Raw genomic sequence first — 20,406 nt, forward strand, 5'->3', positions numbered from 1 at the left:
TCTTTGCCGTGGCAGGCGGGGGCTACTCTTCGTTGTGGTGTGCAGGCTCCTCACTGAGGCGCTTCTCTCGTTGCAGAGTGCAGGCTCTGGGCGTACAGGCTTCAGTAGTTGCAGCACGTGGGCTCACGAGTGCCCACTCCGTAGCTGTGGTGCGCAGACTTTGTTGCGCCACAGCATGTGGAATCTTCCCAGACCAGGGACTGAACCCATGTCCCCTGCATGGGCGGGAGGATTCTTTATCCACTGTGCCACCAGAGAAGTCCCAGGATCATACTTTTATCAAACCCAATTCATCCTTCAGTACCCAGCAATGGACCTAGGAGGGCATTAACTTACAAACATAAAAGTTTTCAGCCCATACCATTGTGCTGGTTCTTTACCATAGAGGTCTTCCAATCCAAAAACCATTCCTTCATTGCAAGCCTGGAATATTGCCTAGGGTTGCTGATGCCTGGTCAAAAAGGGACTTCCCTGATCGGATATCTTGGCCAAAAGAGCCTCAGCTGCTGGATCTGCTAAGGGAAGCTCCACACTGGCAAAGGGCTGCAGACCACAGGCACTAACTTCAGGGGAACCTGGGAGGTCCCTTTATGGTAGCCAAATTGCAACCTGGCCAAAGGGCTCATGAGCCCGCCATTTAGAAAGGCAAACTCTGAAAGTAGACATTTGCAGCAAAGTAAGAGTTTATTGCAGGGCATCAAACAAGGGAGTGGGAGGCAAGCCTCAGATCCACTCCCACTGGGAGCTGTTTTTTTTTTATAATTTTTAAAAAATATTTTTATTTATTTATTTGGCTGCACCCGGTCTTAGTTGCAGCACATGGGATCTTCGACATTCTTTATGGCATACAGGATCTTTGGTTGTGGCATGTGGGATCCTGACCAGGGATCCAACTCAGGCCCCTCCTTTGGGAGCACGGAGTCTTAACCACTGGACCATCAGGGAAGTCTCTAAGTTAGGGGTTGTTAAAGGGGAAGGAAAAGGTTAATCATCATCTTATGACATTTCTTAATCATAGTTCATAGTTTTAAGGGTCAGGATGCCTAAGGGCCACCATGGGCTGGTGGCCCATGACCCAGGGTTCTGCTAGCTCATCTTGCCTGGAGAAGCAACCTCAGTCTGTACATTAACAATGTTATTGTCAACAGCAATTTTAGTCCTCTAAGTCTGGGTGACTAGTGCTTAGTTAGTACAGGATTGAGGTCAGAAGGGATAAGATGGGGAATACTTCTGGACAGAGAGGACTCAGAATGGGGACTCAGTTTTAGGCAGACTTGGTCTCATTAGCCACTGTTTTAGCATACAAGACTAGGAGATCAGTTTGAATTGGTGTTGATAATAACAATAATAATAATTATCATTTAATGAGAACTTGGTGTGCTAGCTCCTGTGTCTACATTCTCTCTCAGTAAGGGAAGAATTATTCCTCACATTTTAGAGAAGAAAAACCCTGAGGCTCACTTTTTCACAGGTCTTATAGCTTAGACTAGATTCTTCTGACATCAAGCCTGAGCACACTAAAGCTGTGGCCACCTTCAAGGATGCTGTACATAAAATTCTGTTTCTGAGTGGGAGGTTGCACTAGATAATTTCAGAGAGTCCTTTCAACTTTCAAAGATTAGCTTCAACTAACACTTTCAGACACCGAATAAATGTCAGGTTCTATGCAACATTCTCTCCAGGATATGTGTGGCCACTGGTCTAATTTTTAAGATGCTTCTGGGCCATTTCGCCTGTTCCTGTCCCTCCTATCCCTCTTGGCACCTTGCAGCAACCACCTTCTTCACCGTCCATAAAGATCAGTTCACCTGGATACTTGAGAAAGAAGGCTCTTTGTACACACACCCATCTTTGCTACATGTGTGGTAGGGTGGCTGGGTCATCTGGGGTCAGTCCTTGGCACCAAGCCATTTGCCAACTGCCCTATGCCAATCCCAGACAGAGCCTGCCAATCCACTTTCCACAGTCTGGCCAGCCAGGTGAGGATGTGGACAAGTAGACAAAATCCAGAAGTGAGGGAGGGCCAGTCTCATGCCCTGGAAAAGCCAGAGGAACTGCAGGATATGCTTAATGATCTTGAACAGAGACTTAACTCTGTTGCTCCTGTCTAGCCTTAAGAGAGTCTGGGAAGCAGAGAACAGAGGGCCCTGGGGACCAAGGGCAGCTCCGTGGTCATGTAGAGGATTCTGCCAAGCATGAAATTAGGCCCAAGTCCCAGGAATTCCCCCTCTAGATTGCTATAGTCAGACCTTTTCTCTTTGTTCATTTTGTAATATTTAAGGTTTTCAAAGCTAATAGAAACAGCAACAAAAACAAAATGTACACCATAGGTTTATACACTAAGGAATCTGGGGAGCTATGATGCATGTAAAAGAATCATGGTGAGGGTATCTAGCTCTTACTTCACACTGTGTTATATTATCTTGTTTGCTTTCACTTTGAGTATTTTCAGGATTTAGATTACCTATCCATAGTCCAAGACAAGCCACTGGTTTATTGCTTGTAACCTTCCAAGTGTAAGCAGGAATCAGAGTAGTGCAAACACTTCTCACCAAGGAGTCAATCCCCGCACCCAGTGAAGAACAAGCCCCATGACCCTTGCCTTGAAACAGTAGCAGTAAACAGTTCATTATCAATGGTTTCCGTTGGGAGCCCCAAGGAGGGACCCTAGGAAACTTGGAGAAAGCTTCCTGGAGAGGGTGACGCTAGAAGCAAAAGAATAGATTTCAAGCAAGAATCTGAGAACTCTTCACTCTTTCTGCCAGGTCACTTTTTTTTTTCGTATTTTGAGGTCTCAAACTGCTTTCCAAAGCTTGTGAGAAACAGGGGTAATTTCTTTCCAATTTACAAGGAGGTCAATCAGAGAATGGCTCTGGGATTACCCAAGGTTTTCTTTCAAATTTAAGAATGACCACAGGGTAACTAGATAGGGCAAGACATTTGAATACACAGCACAAAAGACAGACTCTGCCCTTGGGAAACTTGGTATTACTAGGAGATAAGATATGTAAATGAAAATTAAAAAATAATCAAAAAGGTGTTATGTAAATAATTCAGTTCACAGCTATGTATCCAGGGCTTGTTATCTGCAAGGTGTTATGTGAGGCATAAGGCAAGTGTACTGCTGTCCAATCGCTCAGTCACATCCTACTCTGCGGCCCCATGGGCTACAGCATGCCAGGCTTCACTGTCCTTCACCATCTCCCAGAGCTTGCTGAAACTCATGTCCACTGTGTCGGTGATGCCACCCAACCATCTCATCCTCTGTTTCCCTCTTCTCCTGCCTTCAATCTTTCCCAGCATCAGGATCTTTTCTAATGAGCCAGCTCTTCACATCAGCTAGCCAAAGTATTGGAACTTCAGCTTCAGCATCAGTCCTTCCAATGAACATCTCCTTTAGGACTGACTGGTTTGATCTCCTTGCAGTCCAAGAGTCTTCTCCAACACAACAGTTCAAAAGCATCAATGCTTCAGCACTCAGCCTTCTTCAAGGACCAACTCTCACATCCATACATGACTATTGGAAAAGCCAAAGCTTTGACTAGACAGAACTTTGTTGTCTCTGCTTTTTAATATGTTGTCTAGGTTGATCATAGCTTTTCTTCCAAGGAGCAAGGGTCTTTTAATTTCATGGTTGCAGTCACCATCTACAGTGATTTTGGAGCCCAAGAAAATAAAGTCTGTCACTGTTTCCATTGTTTCCCCATCTATTTGCCATGAAGTGATGGGACCAGAACCCATGATCTTAGCTTTCTGAATGTTGAGTTTTAAGCCAGCTTTTTCACTCTCCTCTTTCATTTTCATCAAGAGGTTCTTTAGTTCTTCTTCATTTTCTGCCATAAGGGTGGTGTCATCTGCATATCTGAGTTTACTGATATTTCTCCCGGCAATCTTGATTCCAATTTATGCTTCATCCAGCTTGGCATTTCACATGATGTACTCTGCATATAAGTTAAATAAGCAGGGTGACTAACAAAGGTCTGTCTAGTCAAAGCTATGATTTTTCCAGTAGTCATGTATGGAATGTGAGAGTTGAACCATAAAGAAAGCTGAGCGCCAAAGAATTGATGCTTTTGAACTGTGGTGTTAGAGAAGACTCTTGAGAATTCCTTGGACTGCAAGGAGAGATCCAATCAGTCAATCCTAAAGGAAATCATTCCTGAATATTTTTTGGAAGGACTGATGCTGAAGCTGAAATTCCAACACTTTGGTAATCTAATTCGAAGAACTGACTCATTTGAAAAGATCCTGATGCTGGGAAAGATTGAAGGCGGGAGGAGAAGGGGATGACAGAGGATGAGATGGTTTGAGTAAGCTCCGGGAGTTGGTGATGTACTGGGAAGCCTGGCATGCTGCAGTCCGTGGGGTTGCAGAATCAGACACGACTGAGCGACTGAATTGAACTGAACTGAAGCAGGGTAACCTTGATGTACTCCTTTCCCAATTTTGAACCAGTCCATTGCTCCATGTCTGGTTCCAACTGTTGCTTCTTGACTGACATACAGGTTTTGCAGGAGGCAGGTAAGGTGGTTTGGTATTCCTATCTCTTTAAGAATTTTCCACAGTTTATTGTGATCCACATAGTCAAAGACTTTAGTGTAATCAAAGAAGCAGAAGTAGATGTTTTTCTGGAATTCTCTTGCTTTTCTATGGTCCAACGGATGTTGGAAATTTGATCTCTGGGTATCAGTGACACCACAAGAGACTGAGCCAGACTTACCTGTGAGTGTCCAGGAGTCTCTGATGGAGATGTGGTTGACCGTGGCCTTCCATGGGGTCAGAGCACTAACTACAGCAGTCCTGGGAGGCTCAGCGTGCTGGCGTAAGTCCTTTGGAAGGAGGTCACCATTACTGCCATTTCCTCCACCAAAGTTTGGCCTCAGACCAAACTACAGGGAGGGAACACAGCCGCACCCATCAGCAGAAAATTGGATTAAAGATTTACTGAGCATGTCCTTGCCCACCAGAGCAAGACCCAGTTTTCCCTGCAGCCAGTCCCTCCCATCAGAAAGGGTCCACAAGCCTCTTATCTTCATCCATCAGAGGGCAGACAGAATGAAAACTACAATCATAGGAAACTAACCAATCTGATCACATGGACCACAACCTCGCCTAACTCAATGAAACTATGAACCATGCCGTGTAGGGCCACCCAAGACAGATGGGTCATAGTGGAGAGTTCTGACAAAACGTGGTCCACTGGAGAAGGGAATGGCAAGCCACTTTAGCTTTCTTGCTTTAAGAACCCATGGATAGTATGAAAAGGCAGCAAGATATGACACTGAAAGGTGAACTCCCCAAGTCAGTAGATGCCCAATATACTGCTGGAGAAAAGCAGAGAAATAGCTCCAGAAGGAATGAAGTGACTGAGCCAAAGAGGAAACAACGCCCAATTGTGGATGTGTCTGGTGGTAAAAGTAAAGTCTGATGCTGTGAAGAGCAATACTGCATTGGAGCCTGGAATGTTAGGTCCATGAATCAAGGCAAATTGGAAATGGTCAAACAGGAAATGGCAAGAGTGAACATCAATATTTTAGGAATCAGTGAACAAAAATGGACTGGAATGGGTGAATTTAATTCAGATGACCATTATATCTACAACTGTGGGCAAGAATCCCTTAGAAGAAATGGAGTAGCCCTCGTAGTCAACAAAAGAGTCCAAAATGTAGCACTTGGGTGCAATCTCAAAAACGACAGAATGATCTCTGTTCGTTTCCAAGGCAAACCAATCAATATCACAGTAATCCAAGTCTTTGCCCCAACCACTAATGCCAAAGAAGCTGAAGTTGAACAGTTCTACGAAGACCTACAAGACCTTCTAGAACTAACATCAAATAAAAGATGTCCTTTTCATCATAGAGGACTGGAATGCAAAAGTAGGAAGTCAAGAAACACCTGGAGTAACAGGCAAGTTTGGCCTTGGAGTACAGAATGAAGCAGGGGAAAAGCTAACAGACTTTTGCCAAGAGAACGCACTTGTCATAACAAACACCCTCTTCCAACAACACAAGACATGACTCTACACATGGACATCACCAGATGGTCGACACCGAAATTGGACTGATTATATTTTTTTGCAGTCGAAGATGGAGAAGCTCTATACAGTCAGCAAAAACAAGACCAGGAGCTGACTGTGACTCAGACCATGAACTCCTTATTGCCAAATTCAGAATAAAATAGAAGAAAGTAGGGAAAACCACTAGGCCATTAAGGTATGCTCTAAATCAAATCCCTTATGATTATACATCTTAGAGTGCGAAGTCAAGTGGGCCTTAGGAAGCATCACTGCAAACAAAGCTAGTGAAGGTGATGGAATTCCAGATGAGCTATTCCAAATCCTAAAAGATGATACTGTTAAAGTGCTACACTCAATATGCCAGCAAATTTGGAAAACTCAGCAGTGGCCACAGAACTGGAAAAGGTCAGTTTTCACTTCAATCCCAAAGAAGGCAAAGGTGGGGAGTTAGAGGCAAATACAGTTGTGTCCTTAAGAACTCACCGTTTAATTGGCCACAGGAGAGGCAGGGTGGCAGGAACAGGAAGCTAACACTTGCTGAAATGTAACAGCTGACACTACAAAGACTGTAGGGCAAAAGGAGTGCAGGGGGCTTGCTGGGACTTGGGAGCTAGACAGATACTTTTCTGAGCAAGCTTCCTGGAGGAGGTAGGCAATGTCATGGTGCTGGAAAACAGACGTGACAGAGAAAGAGGAGAAAGAGCACATGAGCAAAACTTTTTCACATACTTGCCCTTCCAGATCCAGTTTAGTAATCACCTGTTCCATGAAGCCTTCCCAGGCAGAACTGTCTGCCCCTCTCCCCCAGGCTCTCAAAGCACTCCTGTTACAGAATGTACATTATTTGGTTACTTACTTGTTTGTCTCTGCTCAAGGGCCTCACACCTAAGGAAGGAAGAAAGTAAGGAAGGAGAGAAGGAAGGCAGAAAGATTTGACTGTAAGGTGACTGGGTGCTGCATTCAAGGCGGGGTATAATATTTCTATGTTCACAACTGCGTAACCACCCCCCAGATCAAGTTATAGAAAGCTTCTAGCATTCCAGACACTGTGGACTTCCTCACTGTACCAGAGTCACTGTCAAGAGCTGAACCAGTAGGATGATATAACTGGGAAGTACCATCTAAGGGAATCATGAAAGAATTTCAAGCATTTGGGCTGGAGAAGCCAAGTGTGGGGGTGAGGTCATTATGTGTGTGAGGGACCAGTGTGCACAGAGCAATTAGACGTGTCCTGTGGGTGGCAGTGGGGAGCCACAGGGAGAAGCATTCCAGTTCCGCACAAAACGTTTCCTACGACCAGAGGTGAGTCTCTTTGGAAGCAGACCCCTGGAAATGATAAGTGAGGTCCCCGTCACTAAGAGGCATCAATCAGTCCAGCACTGCACTGATGAGCATTTATCAGCAGTGATGGGGTGGGGACAGGGGACTCCACTGGAGATAGCTCCTTCCAACTCTGAGCTTCTGGAATTCTTTGAGAGTGGCAGAGAGGACTCAGTTAAATGTTTACAGTTATTGTTTTTCTCCCCCTCCCTAGAGGATAACGTTTTGCTTAATTGCAAGTACTCTGCAGGCCCAGCATAATCACTACTGAACAAGTAACTGTCATCAACCATAGGCCAACCAAGCCAGAGGGATCCTGGGGCTCCCCGGCCCGGCGCCCACACCCTGGGAGACAGGGCAGATGCTAGGGCGCCCAGTGAGAGGGGACCGGCAGGAGCAAGAGAGGCTGGCTGCCTCCACCACATGTCAAACCATCATGCGGACACCCACCCCCTTATCTCCTCCTGTTTCAGCCTTGGTCCCCGTGGGGGGCGAGTGGTCATGACCTCATGGCTCCTGCCACTACTAGAGCGCCTGGGCTGAGGTGACCTGAGGGGCCCCTCTGCTCTGCCCCAGAGGTCAGCGCAGGACAGGTGCCTGGCTCCCTCATGAGCAGGACCACGCAGGACCCAACAGCCACATGGCCACCTGGGGGGAGTAACAGCCTGCGTCAACTGCAGGCGCCTGGAAGGACTCCCAGTCTGGAGTTTAACACCCTCCCACTCCACCCCCCAGCCAGCACTTCTTCCAGCGAAGAAAAAAAAATCTTTTTTTCTTTCCCTCCAGGACGATTTTAGAATTCCTCCAAGTCACTACCCTGCTCTTCCCACCCTCCTCTCGCCCCCTTCTCAATAAGGAGGAAAGGAGAGAGATGCGTCTGGAAGAACACCTTTGTGTTCCTCCATCCCACCTGGACAGGGCACCAAGGAGATGTGTCTCAGGCCCTTCTGCTGAGCTTAGAGTGACTACCTTTCTGGTGAAAGTCAGGAATACTCTGCCAAGAAAAAAAAAAAAACGTATGCAGGAGATTTTTGCCTTCTATTCCAAGGGGAGACCGGGCGCTGTCGGACGCCCGAAGTCCATCAGTGAAGCCCCTAGTTTAGGGGAGAGGGCTCGGGGTCCCTTCACATGAAAGCACAGGCCAGAACGGGGCCTGGGGAGGGTTTGCAGCTGCAGCCTCAGAGAAGCGCCCGAAGACCACGCTCCCGGTGTCCTTACCGGACGTCTCGGGCTCTGTTTGCCCAGTTTGCCGATGGGCGTCCAGGGCCCTCCGACCCTGGGGGGCCGGATAAGGAGATTGGAAAGACACGGAACTGGAGGGAGAGGGGGTGGGGGTGACTAGTGGTTCCCGCAGGGTCTCCCGTAGCCGGGGGATGGTGGAAATCTGAGTGCGGGGAGGAGGCGAGACCCGCACTTGGCACCGCGCGGGGAGGGCGCGGGCCCGGTCGCGGTGCCCACGGCGCCCCGGGCGCTCCCTGGGCCCGAGGGCGGGGCCCCTCGCCGGGAGGCCCCTCCCCGCCCGCCCCCGCCACTCCCCGGCCCCTGGCTCCCCGGCCCGGCTGGCCCTCCCGCCGGCGGGCGGGCGAAGCGGCACTCCGGCACCGCGCGCGCCCGCACCAGCAGCCGCGAGCCCGCCGGCCGGGGCCATGGGCTGCGACGTCCGGGTGTCCGGGCTGCTCCGCCGCAACCTGCAGCCCACGCTCACCTACTGGAGCGTCTTCTTCAGCTTCGGCCTGTGCATCGCCTTCCTGGGGCCCACGCTGCTGGACCTGCGCTGCCAGACGCGCAGCTCGCTGCCCGAGATCTCCTGGGTCTTCTTCTCGCAGCAGCTCTGCCTCCTGCTGGGCAGCGCCCTCGGGGGCGTCTTCAAGAGGACGTGAGTGCCAGTCCCCGGCCCTTCCCGTCGCCCTCGTCCTGCCCCCAGCGGGGCTCGCGCCGGGGGTCGTCCCTGCTTCCGGAAGGCCGCGACCACCCCTCCCCGCCCCGCCAGCCGTTCCCTGACTTAGCCGGAGGGCTGCCTCCGTACCACCCGCCCCCCCCCCCAGGTCTCCCCCCAAAACTCTCCCCGAGGACTGAAGGTGACTTTTAGATCATTTTTTTGCCCTTACTCATAGACCCAGCCCTCATCCTGCTTATTCCACCCCAGCCCCCGCCCCCCGCAGCGAGCTCGCAGAGGCAGCCGGGTCGCCTCTGGCACGAGCCGACTGAGGTCTGTCCGTAGCCCCTGCTGCCGGGGGCGGAATTGGAAGTGAGGTGGCAGGAGAGGGAGTGGATCTCAGGGGCTGTGCCCAGCGCCAGGGCTGGCTGCAGCTGGACAGAGTGCCCTGGGGCGGGCTCCACTCAGATCCTCAGCTCCAGAGCAGCCAGCAAAGGGTGTCCCTTCCCGGGTGACCACTGGGCTGGTGAGTGCTGTGGGGTCCTGCCCCTGGGGGCGCCGGGCTTCCGGCACTGGCCCCTGCAAGCAGCACCCTTCTGCCTCTGAGACAGGCAGGACCTCAGCGCTGAGGTCACCAAAGGGGAGGTGCAGGGTGACCCACCCATCGCTTAGTGAGGTGACCATCTCTGGCCTCCGCCTCTCCGACCCCATGTTCCTCCTGCCCAGCGTCTGCCAGAGGGCAGGGTTCTGGGCTGTCTGGCATGGCCCCCAGAGGTTCCCCTTTGCCTACCATTGCAGAGCCTCATCCTCCAGGCTTGAATTGGACAGGGCCACCTCCATGGAGCCCTTTGGAAAGGCAGCAGGATCCACTCTCCTGATGCTCCGGGGAGAAGAGACCCACAGCAGGGGCTGGATGACTTGCAAGTCAGAGGCTGCTGGCGGTCTCCCTAGTCCTGGCTTCTGGCTGGGTGGTTTCCTGGACTGCATGGCCTCAGACAAGCAGAAGCCTGGGAACAAAACCACAGGGGTGTGGGGGTGGGTTTCTGGGCCTAAGGCGCTGCCCTTCGGCTCACTGCTAGAGGCGTCTGTGAGTTGGGTCCCCTAGAGTTGATGGAGAGGAGCACAGGTGTCCACACATGGAGAGCCACTTTAAGCCATCCGGCTGACCAAACGTGATCAATTCGGGAGTGATTATCCCCACGACCAAAATCCTCTTGTAAACCAAAGAAGTCTCCTCTGAAGAAGCAAGTGTCCTTATGGACACTAGTGTTTCTGTGGGTTTTGTACAAGAGTGGATGCGTGGAGAACTCAGAAAATCTTAAGAAAAAGCTCAAGATTCTTTCTGATTCTGCCTACAGGTTTCATTAGAAATCATTCTGGGTATTTTTCTCTTTGTTTTTAAGTATTTTGACTTACAAAAGCTCCCTTACCTGGAACTTTTTAGAAACCTGTGTAGGGTAAGGAACAGGAAGAGGAATGAGGATAATTCTAAATGGCAGGTTGGCATGCCAGGATTTGTGAGAACAGCAAAGATACACACCCAGCTGGGCCGGCTCTTCCTTACCTGCCCAGTGCCTCCCTCAGGGCTCGGTACTCAACGAGGGGCTCTGAACGGACAGTGGGAAGGGTCTTGGCATGGGAAACTGGCTCATGGAAAAGGAGAATAGTCATGATAGCAATAATAACTTGCTTTTTTGAGCATTTAGGCCATGCCAAGCACTGTTCTTACTTGGGCTTCTGAGGTGGCACAGCAGTAAAGAATCCACCTGCCAATGACGGCATGCAGGAGACACAGGTTTGATAGCTGGGATGGGAAGATCCCCTGGAGAAGGAAATGGCAATCCAGTCCAGTATTTTGCCAGGAATATTCCTTGCGCCGAGGAGCCTGACAGGGTCTCTAAGAGTCAGACACGGCTGGGCACACAGGCCCTGTACTCAGTGCTTCTTTCTCGGTAATGTTCTTGTATCAACTCATTTAACCTTCATGACAATCCTGTAGATAGGGTCGTGCAGGAGGCTGAATCACAGGGAGGTTAAGAAACTTGCCCCAGGTCACAGAGCTATTAAGCTGGCCAGGATATGAACCCCCACATTTGTGTCTAGAACCAGATAGTTTGGAAATGCCTCTTGCTTTTTCATAAAAAAGCGAGCTGACTCATAGTAGTCTGCTTCAGCTCTGCAGGGTACGAGTTACACCGTATGCTCTCCAGGCAGAGGCACACGGTCCATACTCATGGGCTGAGTATCCTTAAGCAGACACTCCTGGGGAGGAAACTGTGGGCTTCTGGGGCTTCCTGCTGGGACGTGATGGGTGGGGGTCCGGCAGGGCAGGGGGAGTATGTCCCATCTGTGATTCAGGCTTAGATTGTGACCCTCAGTCCTCCCACTGCAAGACAACATGTCCTAATCCTGTCCCTTGGTTAAGAGCAAGGTAGACTTCAGTGGAAGTAGAGGGAGGTGGCAGGAGTGGCCTGTGCGCAGACAGGAGTCGTCACCTACCTACAGCCCTACAGCTCATCTCAATCCTCCCTCCCTCAGATCAAACAGAACCTCTGCCAGCCTGAAATCGGCCTCTCAGACTGGGCTCCTTGGGGTCTCACCGCGAGCTAAAATGCTAATACGCCGCTAGTGCTTTCCAGCTTAAGTGATTACTGCAAGTGTGCGCTAGTTCTGCGGTGGGGGTTGGTGTAACAAACTGGGACGGGCCAGCTGTTGCGAGGGAGCGGGGGACGTGTGGGATGGCACACAGCAGGGAGGGGAGAGTCACGGCAGCGCCCTGTCTCTGGGGCTCCTGCGCGGGTCCTGCCCAGTCCTGGGCCTGCACCCAGGGGCTTCTTGTTGCCTCCACAGGGACTCTGGAGGGACTGGGTGCGGAGACCTCAACGTCAGTGTGGGCGCAGAGGAGGGCAGGAGCCCTCTGCTCACGGGGGCCAACGCTCTCTCTCTCTTCTGACATAGTCGGAGAGCTCCAAGGAGGCACTACATGTAGGCCGAGAGGGAGAAGGGTGTATTTAGGGCTAGAAGAAGCTGGACTTGACCGTCCTTAGAAAAATCTTATCAAGAGCAGGAAACTTTCCAGAAAAAAAACCCAAAGACACCTAGTTGGCAGGGTGTGTAGATATGTGCCTTGTCAGACAGGAAGAAGGGGTGGGTATTTAGACAAAAGGTTGGGGTTTTGTTCCTGGTTTCATGGGGACCTGTCTTACTACCCTGGGCAGTTTGGGAGACCCTTTTATCTCAAAGCTATCGGGGCAGATAAATGACTTTCAGAGCTTCCCCAACCTTTCCCACCTTACCTGGGCATCTCCTCTGCATGTGTGCTCTTAACTGAAGGCTTGAGTTCGTCTTCTCTTTGCTCTATTAACTATCTTTTTCTCTACCTTTCTTTTTTTTTTTTTTTTCTGAATTTCTTACAAGTCCCACCTTCCCAAGACCACCTCTGACTCTCCCCTGCCCACTGCATGAAACCTGTTCTCCGTGGACATTTCCCCAGGCCACTCTCTGACCTACTTGCCCAGGATCCTGGCTCCCTGTGGTCCTGGGAACACAGTATGAAAGCCAGTTCCCTTATCTGAGCCAGGCCTGGGTTGGTCTCCCATCTAGAAAGCCTCCTCCTCTCCCGCCAGCAGCTTGTCCACCTTCCAGCATGCCGCAGACCTGGGCTTTAAAAATCTCTCTCCACGGGAGATAGCATCTGGCCCAACAGTTTCACTCCTAGGTATATTCTTCAAAGAACTGAAAATATGTCCACATAAAAACTTGTACATGAAAGTTCATAGCAGCATTATATAGCATGATAGCAGCTATTCATAACAGCCAAATGTTTATCCGCAGATGGATGGGCAAACAAAATGTGGTCTGTCCACACAAAGGAATGTGTTTCAGTCATAAAAAGGCATGAAGTCCTGACTCATCCTATAAATGGGTGATCTTTGACAATGTTATGCTAAGTGAAAGAGGCCCGTCACAGAAGACCACACACTCTTATGGTGCCATTTTTGTGAAAGTCCAGAGTTAGGAAAATCTCTAGAGACAGAAAGTAGATGAGTAGTTTCTTAGGGCTAAGGGTTCGTGCAGAGAGGAATGGGGAGTGACTGCTAATGGGTGAAGGGTTTCTTTTGGAGGTGATATAAATGCTCATAGATCATGGTGATGAGTTCATAACTCTGAATAAATTTTTGAAAAAACACTTAATTGTGTGCTTTGAATAGATAGTTTATGGCATGTAAATTATATCTCAATTTTTTTTTAATTAAAAAAATCTCAAAACCCGTCCTAGCCTTTAATTCACTAATTTAACAAATATCTCTTGAGCCAGCCCCTGTTTTCAGAATGAAAATGATGCAGGTCCCTGCTCCTAAGGTGCTTACAGCCTAGAGGACTATTTTAGTGAGATGAAGGAAATAAGGTAAGCAAGTGGAGTTACAGAGTTGGGATTACTTTAGCTCCGTGGGGAAGGCCTCTCTGAGCTGACTCCTGAAGTCAGGAGAGAGCAGTGGAAGCAAGGGATGTGGGGAGAGGTGCTTCAGGCAGACTACAAGCTTCACCGGCGTGCAGGAAGCACTCGGTGGGGGCCCGGCACTCGCCGGGCCAGGGGACGTCGTCACGCGAGGGTGCTGCCCTGATCTGGGCAGCCGCCTCGTTAGAGATCCCTCCCAAGTCAGGCTCCCTTGTTCCTCCTTCAGGGTCCCCTCAGCCTTAGCAGAGGGTGTCGAACGGGCTGGGGTGTGAGTGCAGGGGTGATCCCGCTGGAGGGGTGTGAGTGCAGAGGTGACCCCGCTGGAGGCTTCTCCTGCCCCTCCTTCTAGGTGTCAGCCCTTCCCTTTCACCCAGGCTGGAGCGGAGTCTGCAGCCCGCCCTTGCCCCTGTGGGGGTGGAGAGGGGCTAGATGCCTCTGACGCCGCCTGGGTCTGCCTTCTGCCCCTTTGCCTGGTCCTTCAGGGAGGAGCTTGTCCAAGGTGGACAGAGGGACTCCCTTGTGGCAGAACTGTGAGGGGAATGTCGCACATTCTTCCCCATACCCGAGCAGTCGGGGGTGGGACCCCAGATGACATCTGCCTGTTCAAGCCCTTCCCCTGTTTCGGAGCCAGGCAGCCCCTGCTCTTTCACAGAACCAGAACGGCCAGCACAGGTGCATGAGGGGTCACAGGTGCCCTCTGGGCAAGGCCGAACCCTGGGCTGAGCTGTGCTCAAGGTCACGCGGCCAAGGTGGGCGGCAGCTCAGTACTGCCCGCCAAGAGGGCCTGACTCTGCTCCCGCCCCCGTCTGCACCTTCTGTGTGGGACCGTTAATAAGTAACTCGGACATTTCTCTGGCTTCCTGAGGAAGGGCTCCCCAGACTGTCTTGGGGGACCAGGCCCCCCTCCCCTTTCCACCAGCCTGCACTGACTTCAGGACCCAGGCCAGGGAGGGACAGGCGGTGACACCACCCTGGCCTTCTCCCAGGTCGGGGCCAGAAGCCGGGTCCGTGCTGGCCTGTCTCCCACCTGTCTCATCTGGGCTGCCTCCCGATGTGTAAAATGAGGGTAGGGCTCTTCAGTCCTTGGTGCCACTCTGGCAGTTTCCGGGCCAGCCTCGCAGGATCACCCCAGAGGGCTTGGCAGCGGGAACCAGGGGCGGGGCCGGGGGTCAGGCATGGAGCTGGCTCCAGGTCTCTGACCCTGAATGCCGAGCGGGCCAGTGTGTTCCCCCTCCGGGAAAGCCCGGGACCTGCAGGTGAGCTGCAGATGGCTGGGGGTGGCAGGGGACAGCTGCCAGTGAGGAAGCAGACGGGGGCCAGCGGACGTCTCGCTCCCTCCGCACAGGAGCCTTGCAAAGCACCGCTCACCATCCTTGGTGTACAGCAGAGAAACTGAGGCTCGGAAGGGCTCAGCGTCAATGCCTTGCCCCGAGCCACCCCCTGGGAAGCGGCAGAGACTGGCCTAGGACCCGAATTCTGGTTACAAACACATCTGTGCTGCCAAAGCAGCAGTGACCTTGGAAAAAAAGTGCAAAGTGTTAGTCGCTCAGTTGTGTCTTACTCTGCAACCCCATGGACTGTAGCCCGCCAGGCTCCGCTGTCCATGGAATTCTTCAGGCAAGAATCCTGGAGTGGGTTGCCATTCCCTTCTCCAGGGATCAAACCTGGGTATCACGCATTGCAGGCAGACTCTTTACTGTCTGAGCCACCGGGGAATGACATTATTATTATGTAATTTTCAATTACCCACAGTTTTGGAAGGGGCCGTTGACCAAATCATTGTGACCAGGCCAATTAGTGTATTTCAGTCTAGCTCTAGGATGTCTCTAGGATGCCTTTTTTCTTGGCAACAACATTATCATCCTAAAGAAATTTGTTCAGGCTGATTTTTGGAATGACCAGGCACAGCCCCGCCGAAACAGCTGGGGCGGGTGGGCTGCCTGGGATGCAAACCCAACGTTCGCTGCGGTGCAGCTGTCCCCATTTCCTGGGAACTGGCTTCCATCTCCTGGCTGCCCCCACCCCACCCCAGGGTACCCCAGGAACCCAGCTGGCAAGCTGTAAGCCCAAACCACGGCCCGGGGTTGGCAGGAGCTGGCCCGGCTTGGCCCAGGGTTGGCAGAAGGGACTTCCCAGGCCAGCCTGCCTCCAGCCTTTCCTTTCCGAATTGTCTTTCCATCCCTCCCTCCTGCCTGTCCCTGGGCCTGGGAACAAAAGGGCCCCCTCTGGATACTGGGTGTCCCTCTCTAGAACAGGAAAGTGAGAGGGTACCCACTGGAGCGAGGAGAGGCCTGGCAAGGCTGCCCACTGGCCCCCAGCCCTTCTGAGCCCCAGCCCTGTCTCCCAAGCCGCCTGTTTCACTCTGCACCGTCTGGCCACCTGGCCCACTAGACTCTTTATCTTGTCACTCCTGTCTCCTTCTCTTTGTCACCCCCATACCATCAGCCTCCTCACTGTCTCTGATCCCTTTGTCCAGGCCGTGGTGCGTGGGGTGATAAGACAGCCCTTCCTCAAGCATTCCCATCTCACTGGCATTATTTAGTAACCCCAGACCAGACGCCTCAGGGGATGGAGGTCTAGGCACAGTCCAGGTGTGGGTCCCGCAAAGAGCAGAAGGCAGCAGTTTCCTTAGGAGGCTTGTGATGGAGCCAGCATTATCTGGAAGCAGTTGGAGCTCCCATAACGCCAGCAGAGGGTCCACTCGGTTCCAGCGACTATAGCCGTTTGCCGCCGCTTCGTAAGTCCAAGGCCCTGCAGAACCCGGCCTCGCGCTCCCTGCTGGCTGCTCCCCTCTCAGCCCATCAGGGTCTGTGGCCCAGCACCACCCTTTCTACGCACACACGTGTGTGCACACGCTCCTCCAGGGAAAGCAGCACGGCGTCGGGAGCAAGTTAGCAGCCCCGGGCGGTGGTCCGGGATCTGTCCACTGCTTTCTTAGCCCTTCTCCTAACTGTCTCTGATCCCTCTCTGACCTACGTTTCCTTGTGAGTCACACGAGGCCCAGTTGCAAGGGCCAGCTCACAGCTTTGTTGTGTGCGCCAAATGTCTTGGACACCGTGAACAGGTGTCTGCTGTTCTCGTGTCCGCCGTGATGTCAGCTCTCCCTTCTTTCCCCCAACTTCCCACACTCCCGCCCTCTCAGTTCGCTGATCCCAGGTCGGGCTCCCTCTGGACTCTACTACCGGGCTGGTTAACCATGCTCATCCAGGTTTTTCAAGACAGGAGTGATAGTATCACGTTTTCAGGAGAGCATTTTTGTACTTGGGGCATCTGTGCTTTAGCAGAAAGCGGTGGGTGAGGAATGTCGGGTCCATGGAGTAGCTCAGGCGGGGACCTTGAGGAGGAGGCGGGGACGCCCTGTCACCCCTGAAGTCAGGCCACCCTGGAGGCTGCCCAGTCAATCTTGTGCAGGGAAAGGAAGGGGAAAGAGAGCTGAGAGGCCTGTCGGCCTGCGAGGTGTGGGCATCGCCTCTGAGCCAGCACCAGGAGACGGCCCACCGGGGAGCAGGAAGCAGAAGCACGTGAAGCGCGGGGAGCAGGCCGGCTGTCAGTGCCCGCGGCCCGCGGTGCGCGGGGAGCAGGACGGGGGCTGGGGCCCCGAGCAGGCCTCCCCGCAGCACGGCCCCCTCTTGCTTGCCTCTGGTGGTCAGTCTCCCCTGCCTTCTCACACACAGCTCAGAGCTGGGAGTTGGCAGGGGTCACCATGGGTAGACCAGCCTGCAAACAAGAAAACGAGGAAATCTACTGCTATCAGCAGAGCCCCTCTGATAACGGATTTAATCAAAGATGGAACGAGATGAAAAGCTGAGCGCCAACAGGGTCAGAGGCAAGAACTCCTAGGAGAGGACAGCCTGAAGGGTCTCTTGACTCGCTTGTTGTCAGTGAGCTGGAAATGCAGGTCTTGACATGTAAATACTGACTCTCACCAACCCTCTCGACCTTCTAAGTCTGGACAGCCAGATGGAGGTGCCTAGGGCTCTCCAACTTCTCATAATCTGAGGTGCTTCCTCCACAAGCCCTCCCTTCCAGAACCTTCTTCTGCCCACTCTCCTCCCCCCCTGCCCCCACCTTAGCCTTTCAGACTGGCCCCGGAAAACATAAGGCTTCCTTCTTTTCTCGAGAGTTTGGTTGCTGGACAGGGTGCACCCGAAAGACCTCGACAAAGCCCTAGGCTTCGAGGCACATATTCACTCACTCAGCCGCTGCTCTGGGCTCCTCTGGGGAAAGCTCTCAACCCAGACACCGCTCGGTGGGGATGGCTGAGGGCCTCCCTTCTGGACACTTGCGGGCACGTAGAAGGGTCACCAGATTACTCGGATATCTGGGCTGAGGGCTTGGTTTGGGCGGCTTGGGCCTGGCGCCTGCAGAGGGCCCAGCATGCCCCACACCTGTGTGTGTGTGTGGGGTCTGGCCGTGCTCCCGGGCCCACCTCCAGCCTCACACAGGTGGCACAGCTCCCCAGAGACGCTCAGGACCGATTCACCCCACCCCTTCCCTGGGAGGGATGGAGGTATCTGCGCATATAATTGTTTTATCAGCAAACAGTTCAAAGTAAAGGATACAAAATCACTTTTATAAGTCCAATAATAGCAATTATGCTTTGTGAAACGCCCCTTACATAGTTCTCACGACCACCGTGCGGCAGGGATTGTCATCGGGGGAGACTCAGACATCTTGCCCACAACCTATAGCTAATAAGCGACAGAGCGCCACAGCTCCCTTTGCCCTCTGACCAGAGTATGACAGGAATGTCTCGGCTTCCCTGGGGGTCCACCCAGCAAGTGGAGGATGGGGCTGGGGGGGTCTGCAGCCCCGCCCACTGACCTCGCCCCCCCCACCCTGCAGCCTGGCCCAGTCGCTGTGGGCCCTCTTCGCCTCCTCCCTGGCCATCTCCCTGGTGTTTGCCACCATCCCCTTCTGCCGGGACGTGAAGGTGCTGGCCTCTGTCATGGCGCTGGCCGGCCTGGCCATGGGCTGCATCGACACCGTAGCCAACATGCAGCTGGTGAGGATCTACCAGAAGGACTCCGCCGTCTTCCTCCAGGTGAGCCCCCAGCAGTCCTGGGGCAGGGAGGGGCGGGGCTCCGAGGAGCGCCCTCAGCCCTCTGCCCGGGCCAGGTGTCCCTTCCTCACGGCCAGGACGGTGACCTGGAAGGAGCAGCAGGGTCAAGTTCAGAGTGACCACTGCCAGCTGGGCCACACTGGCTGTCATCTCTGGACTTGGGTGTTTCACCTCTGAAACGGGGTGATGACCACTGTGCGCAAAGGGTCACAGGAATCTAAGTGCTGACGAGAAAAGGCTCTTTGTAAATTGGGACGCGGCGTGATGGAAGGACTTGCTGTTCTCTCGTCTCCTCCTGTGTTTCTTCTTCCTTCCTTCTCCTCCCTGTTGCCCAGGACTTTAGTCCAGCCCTGCCCTTTGTCAAGCCCTCTTCCCTTTGGGGTGTTACCTGGTGGATTCTGGCATGGGGATAACCCCTGGCTGAGGGTTAAGCTTTGGGAAAGAAGGGACTGAGGGAGGGGTTGGCCGCTGTCACCAAGTTATCTCAGGCAGGAAGGTGGGGACAGGAGCTTCACTCCTTACGCCTCCTGCCTCCCATCCTCTGCTGCTCCCACAATGGGGGTCATGCAAAGCCTGAGCCATGCCTTCACCACCACCCCCCAATTCTCTCCCCCTCCAGGTTCTCCATTTCTTTGTGGGCTTTGGTGCACTGCTGAGCCCTCTCATCGCCGACCCTTTCCTGTCTGAGGCCAGCTGCTTGCCTGCCAATAGCACAGCCAATGCCACCTCCGGCAGCCACCTGTTCCATGCCTCCAGGGTCCTAAGCCGTCAGCACCCTGAGGCCCAGCCTTGGCCCAACCGGACGCTGCCTGGGTTGCCCTCGCAGGACGGGGCAGGGACCCGTGTGTCCTATGCCTTCTGGATTATGGCTCTGATCAACGTGAGTGTCCCCGGACAGGGTTGGGTGAGGGCTAGTGGACAGTCCCCTACCAGTCCATACTAGCTCCCAGTACAGATTCTTCCGTTTCTGAGAAATGGACTGGGGCTGAGATGTGCCTTCAGGAAGGCAAGAAGATGGGAGAGCCGACCCGCAGGGATTCATCCTGACCACAGGGAGTCACAGGAGATCACCTCTAAGGTCCTTTAGTTGTGATATCCTGGGATTGCGATTCTCCAAGGAGGTTAAACAGTGAGCAGGTTTAGCGCCATGAGATCAGAGTGGACTTCCAAGTCCTTGGAGCTCCCTAAGGAAACCAGCTCTTCTCTTCCAAGGGCAGGTGAATTGGGCCCTGGGACAGAGCCCTGCAGGACACGCCAGGCTCCCCTCCGCTGTCCTCAGTCACTAGTGGGCGTCTCCCATTGCTGCTGTGAGGTGGGCCCCCATGGAGGCTGGAAGATGGACAAGATGACCTCCAAGGGACCCCGCGTGATGTGGCTGCCCTGGTGGGGACAGACGGGGACAGACCGGGGTGGATCCCAGGGCCCTCTGCACCCCAGCTCTCAGGCTCCTCTGCCAAGTCAGGACTGGCCCGTATCCGGCTGGAAACCCCCCCGGGGCCCTGCAGCCTAGGTTAGCCCAGGCTGGGGCCAGAGGGAGAGGTTAGGGAACCCCCGCCAGCTCCTGGCCAGCTTAGGGACGATGGCTGGGAGCACCAGGAGCAGGCGCTGGGGTGGGGGTAGTCCAGGTGGCCATCCGCCTGGCCATGGGATGGAGGTGCCGCATAGTTTATCAC

At 53.2% G+C, this 20,406-nt stretch overlaps 1 protein-coding gene and 1 long non-coding RNA gene across 2 annotated transcripts in view; one reads left to right on the plus strand and one right to left on the minus strand.

The window, feature by feature from the left end:
* Positions 1–9,178, minus strand: LOC122707728. The gene is made up of 4 exons (XR_006344891.1): positions 9,042–9,178; positions 6,500–6,682; positions 4,721–4,829; positions 1–215 (listed from the first exon to the last, which is right to left on the minus strand). It is a non-coding gene; the product is annotated as an uncharacterized LOC122707728 (long non-coding RNA).
* Positions 8,678–20,406, plus strand: part of MFSD4A (major facilitator superfamily domain containing 4A) — a 25,559-nt gene continuing 13,830 nt past the window's right edge. The window contains exons 1-3 of the mRNA XM_043923544.1: positions 8,678–9,212; positions 18,517–18,715; positions 19,353–19,613. Of these exons, the coding sequence (XP_043779479.1) occupies positions 8,983–9,212; positions 18,517–18,715; positions 19,353–19,613 (690 nt within the window). The 5' untranslated portion in view covers positions 8,678–8,982. The remainder of the gene's footprint in view (positions 9,213–18,516; positions 18,716–19,352; positions 19,614–20,406) is intronic.

Source organism: Cervus elaphus, chromosome 14 (genome assembly GCF_910594005.1).
Source record: "Cervus elaphus chromosome 14, mCerEla1.1, whole genome shotgun sequence".
Lineage (NCBI taxonomy): Eukaryota > Metazoa > Chordata > Mammalia > Artiodactyla > Cervidae > Cervus > Cervus elaphus.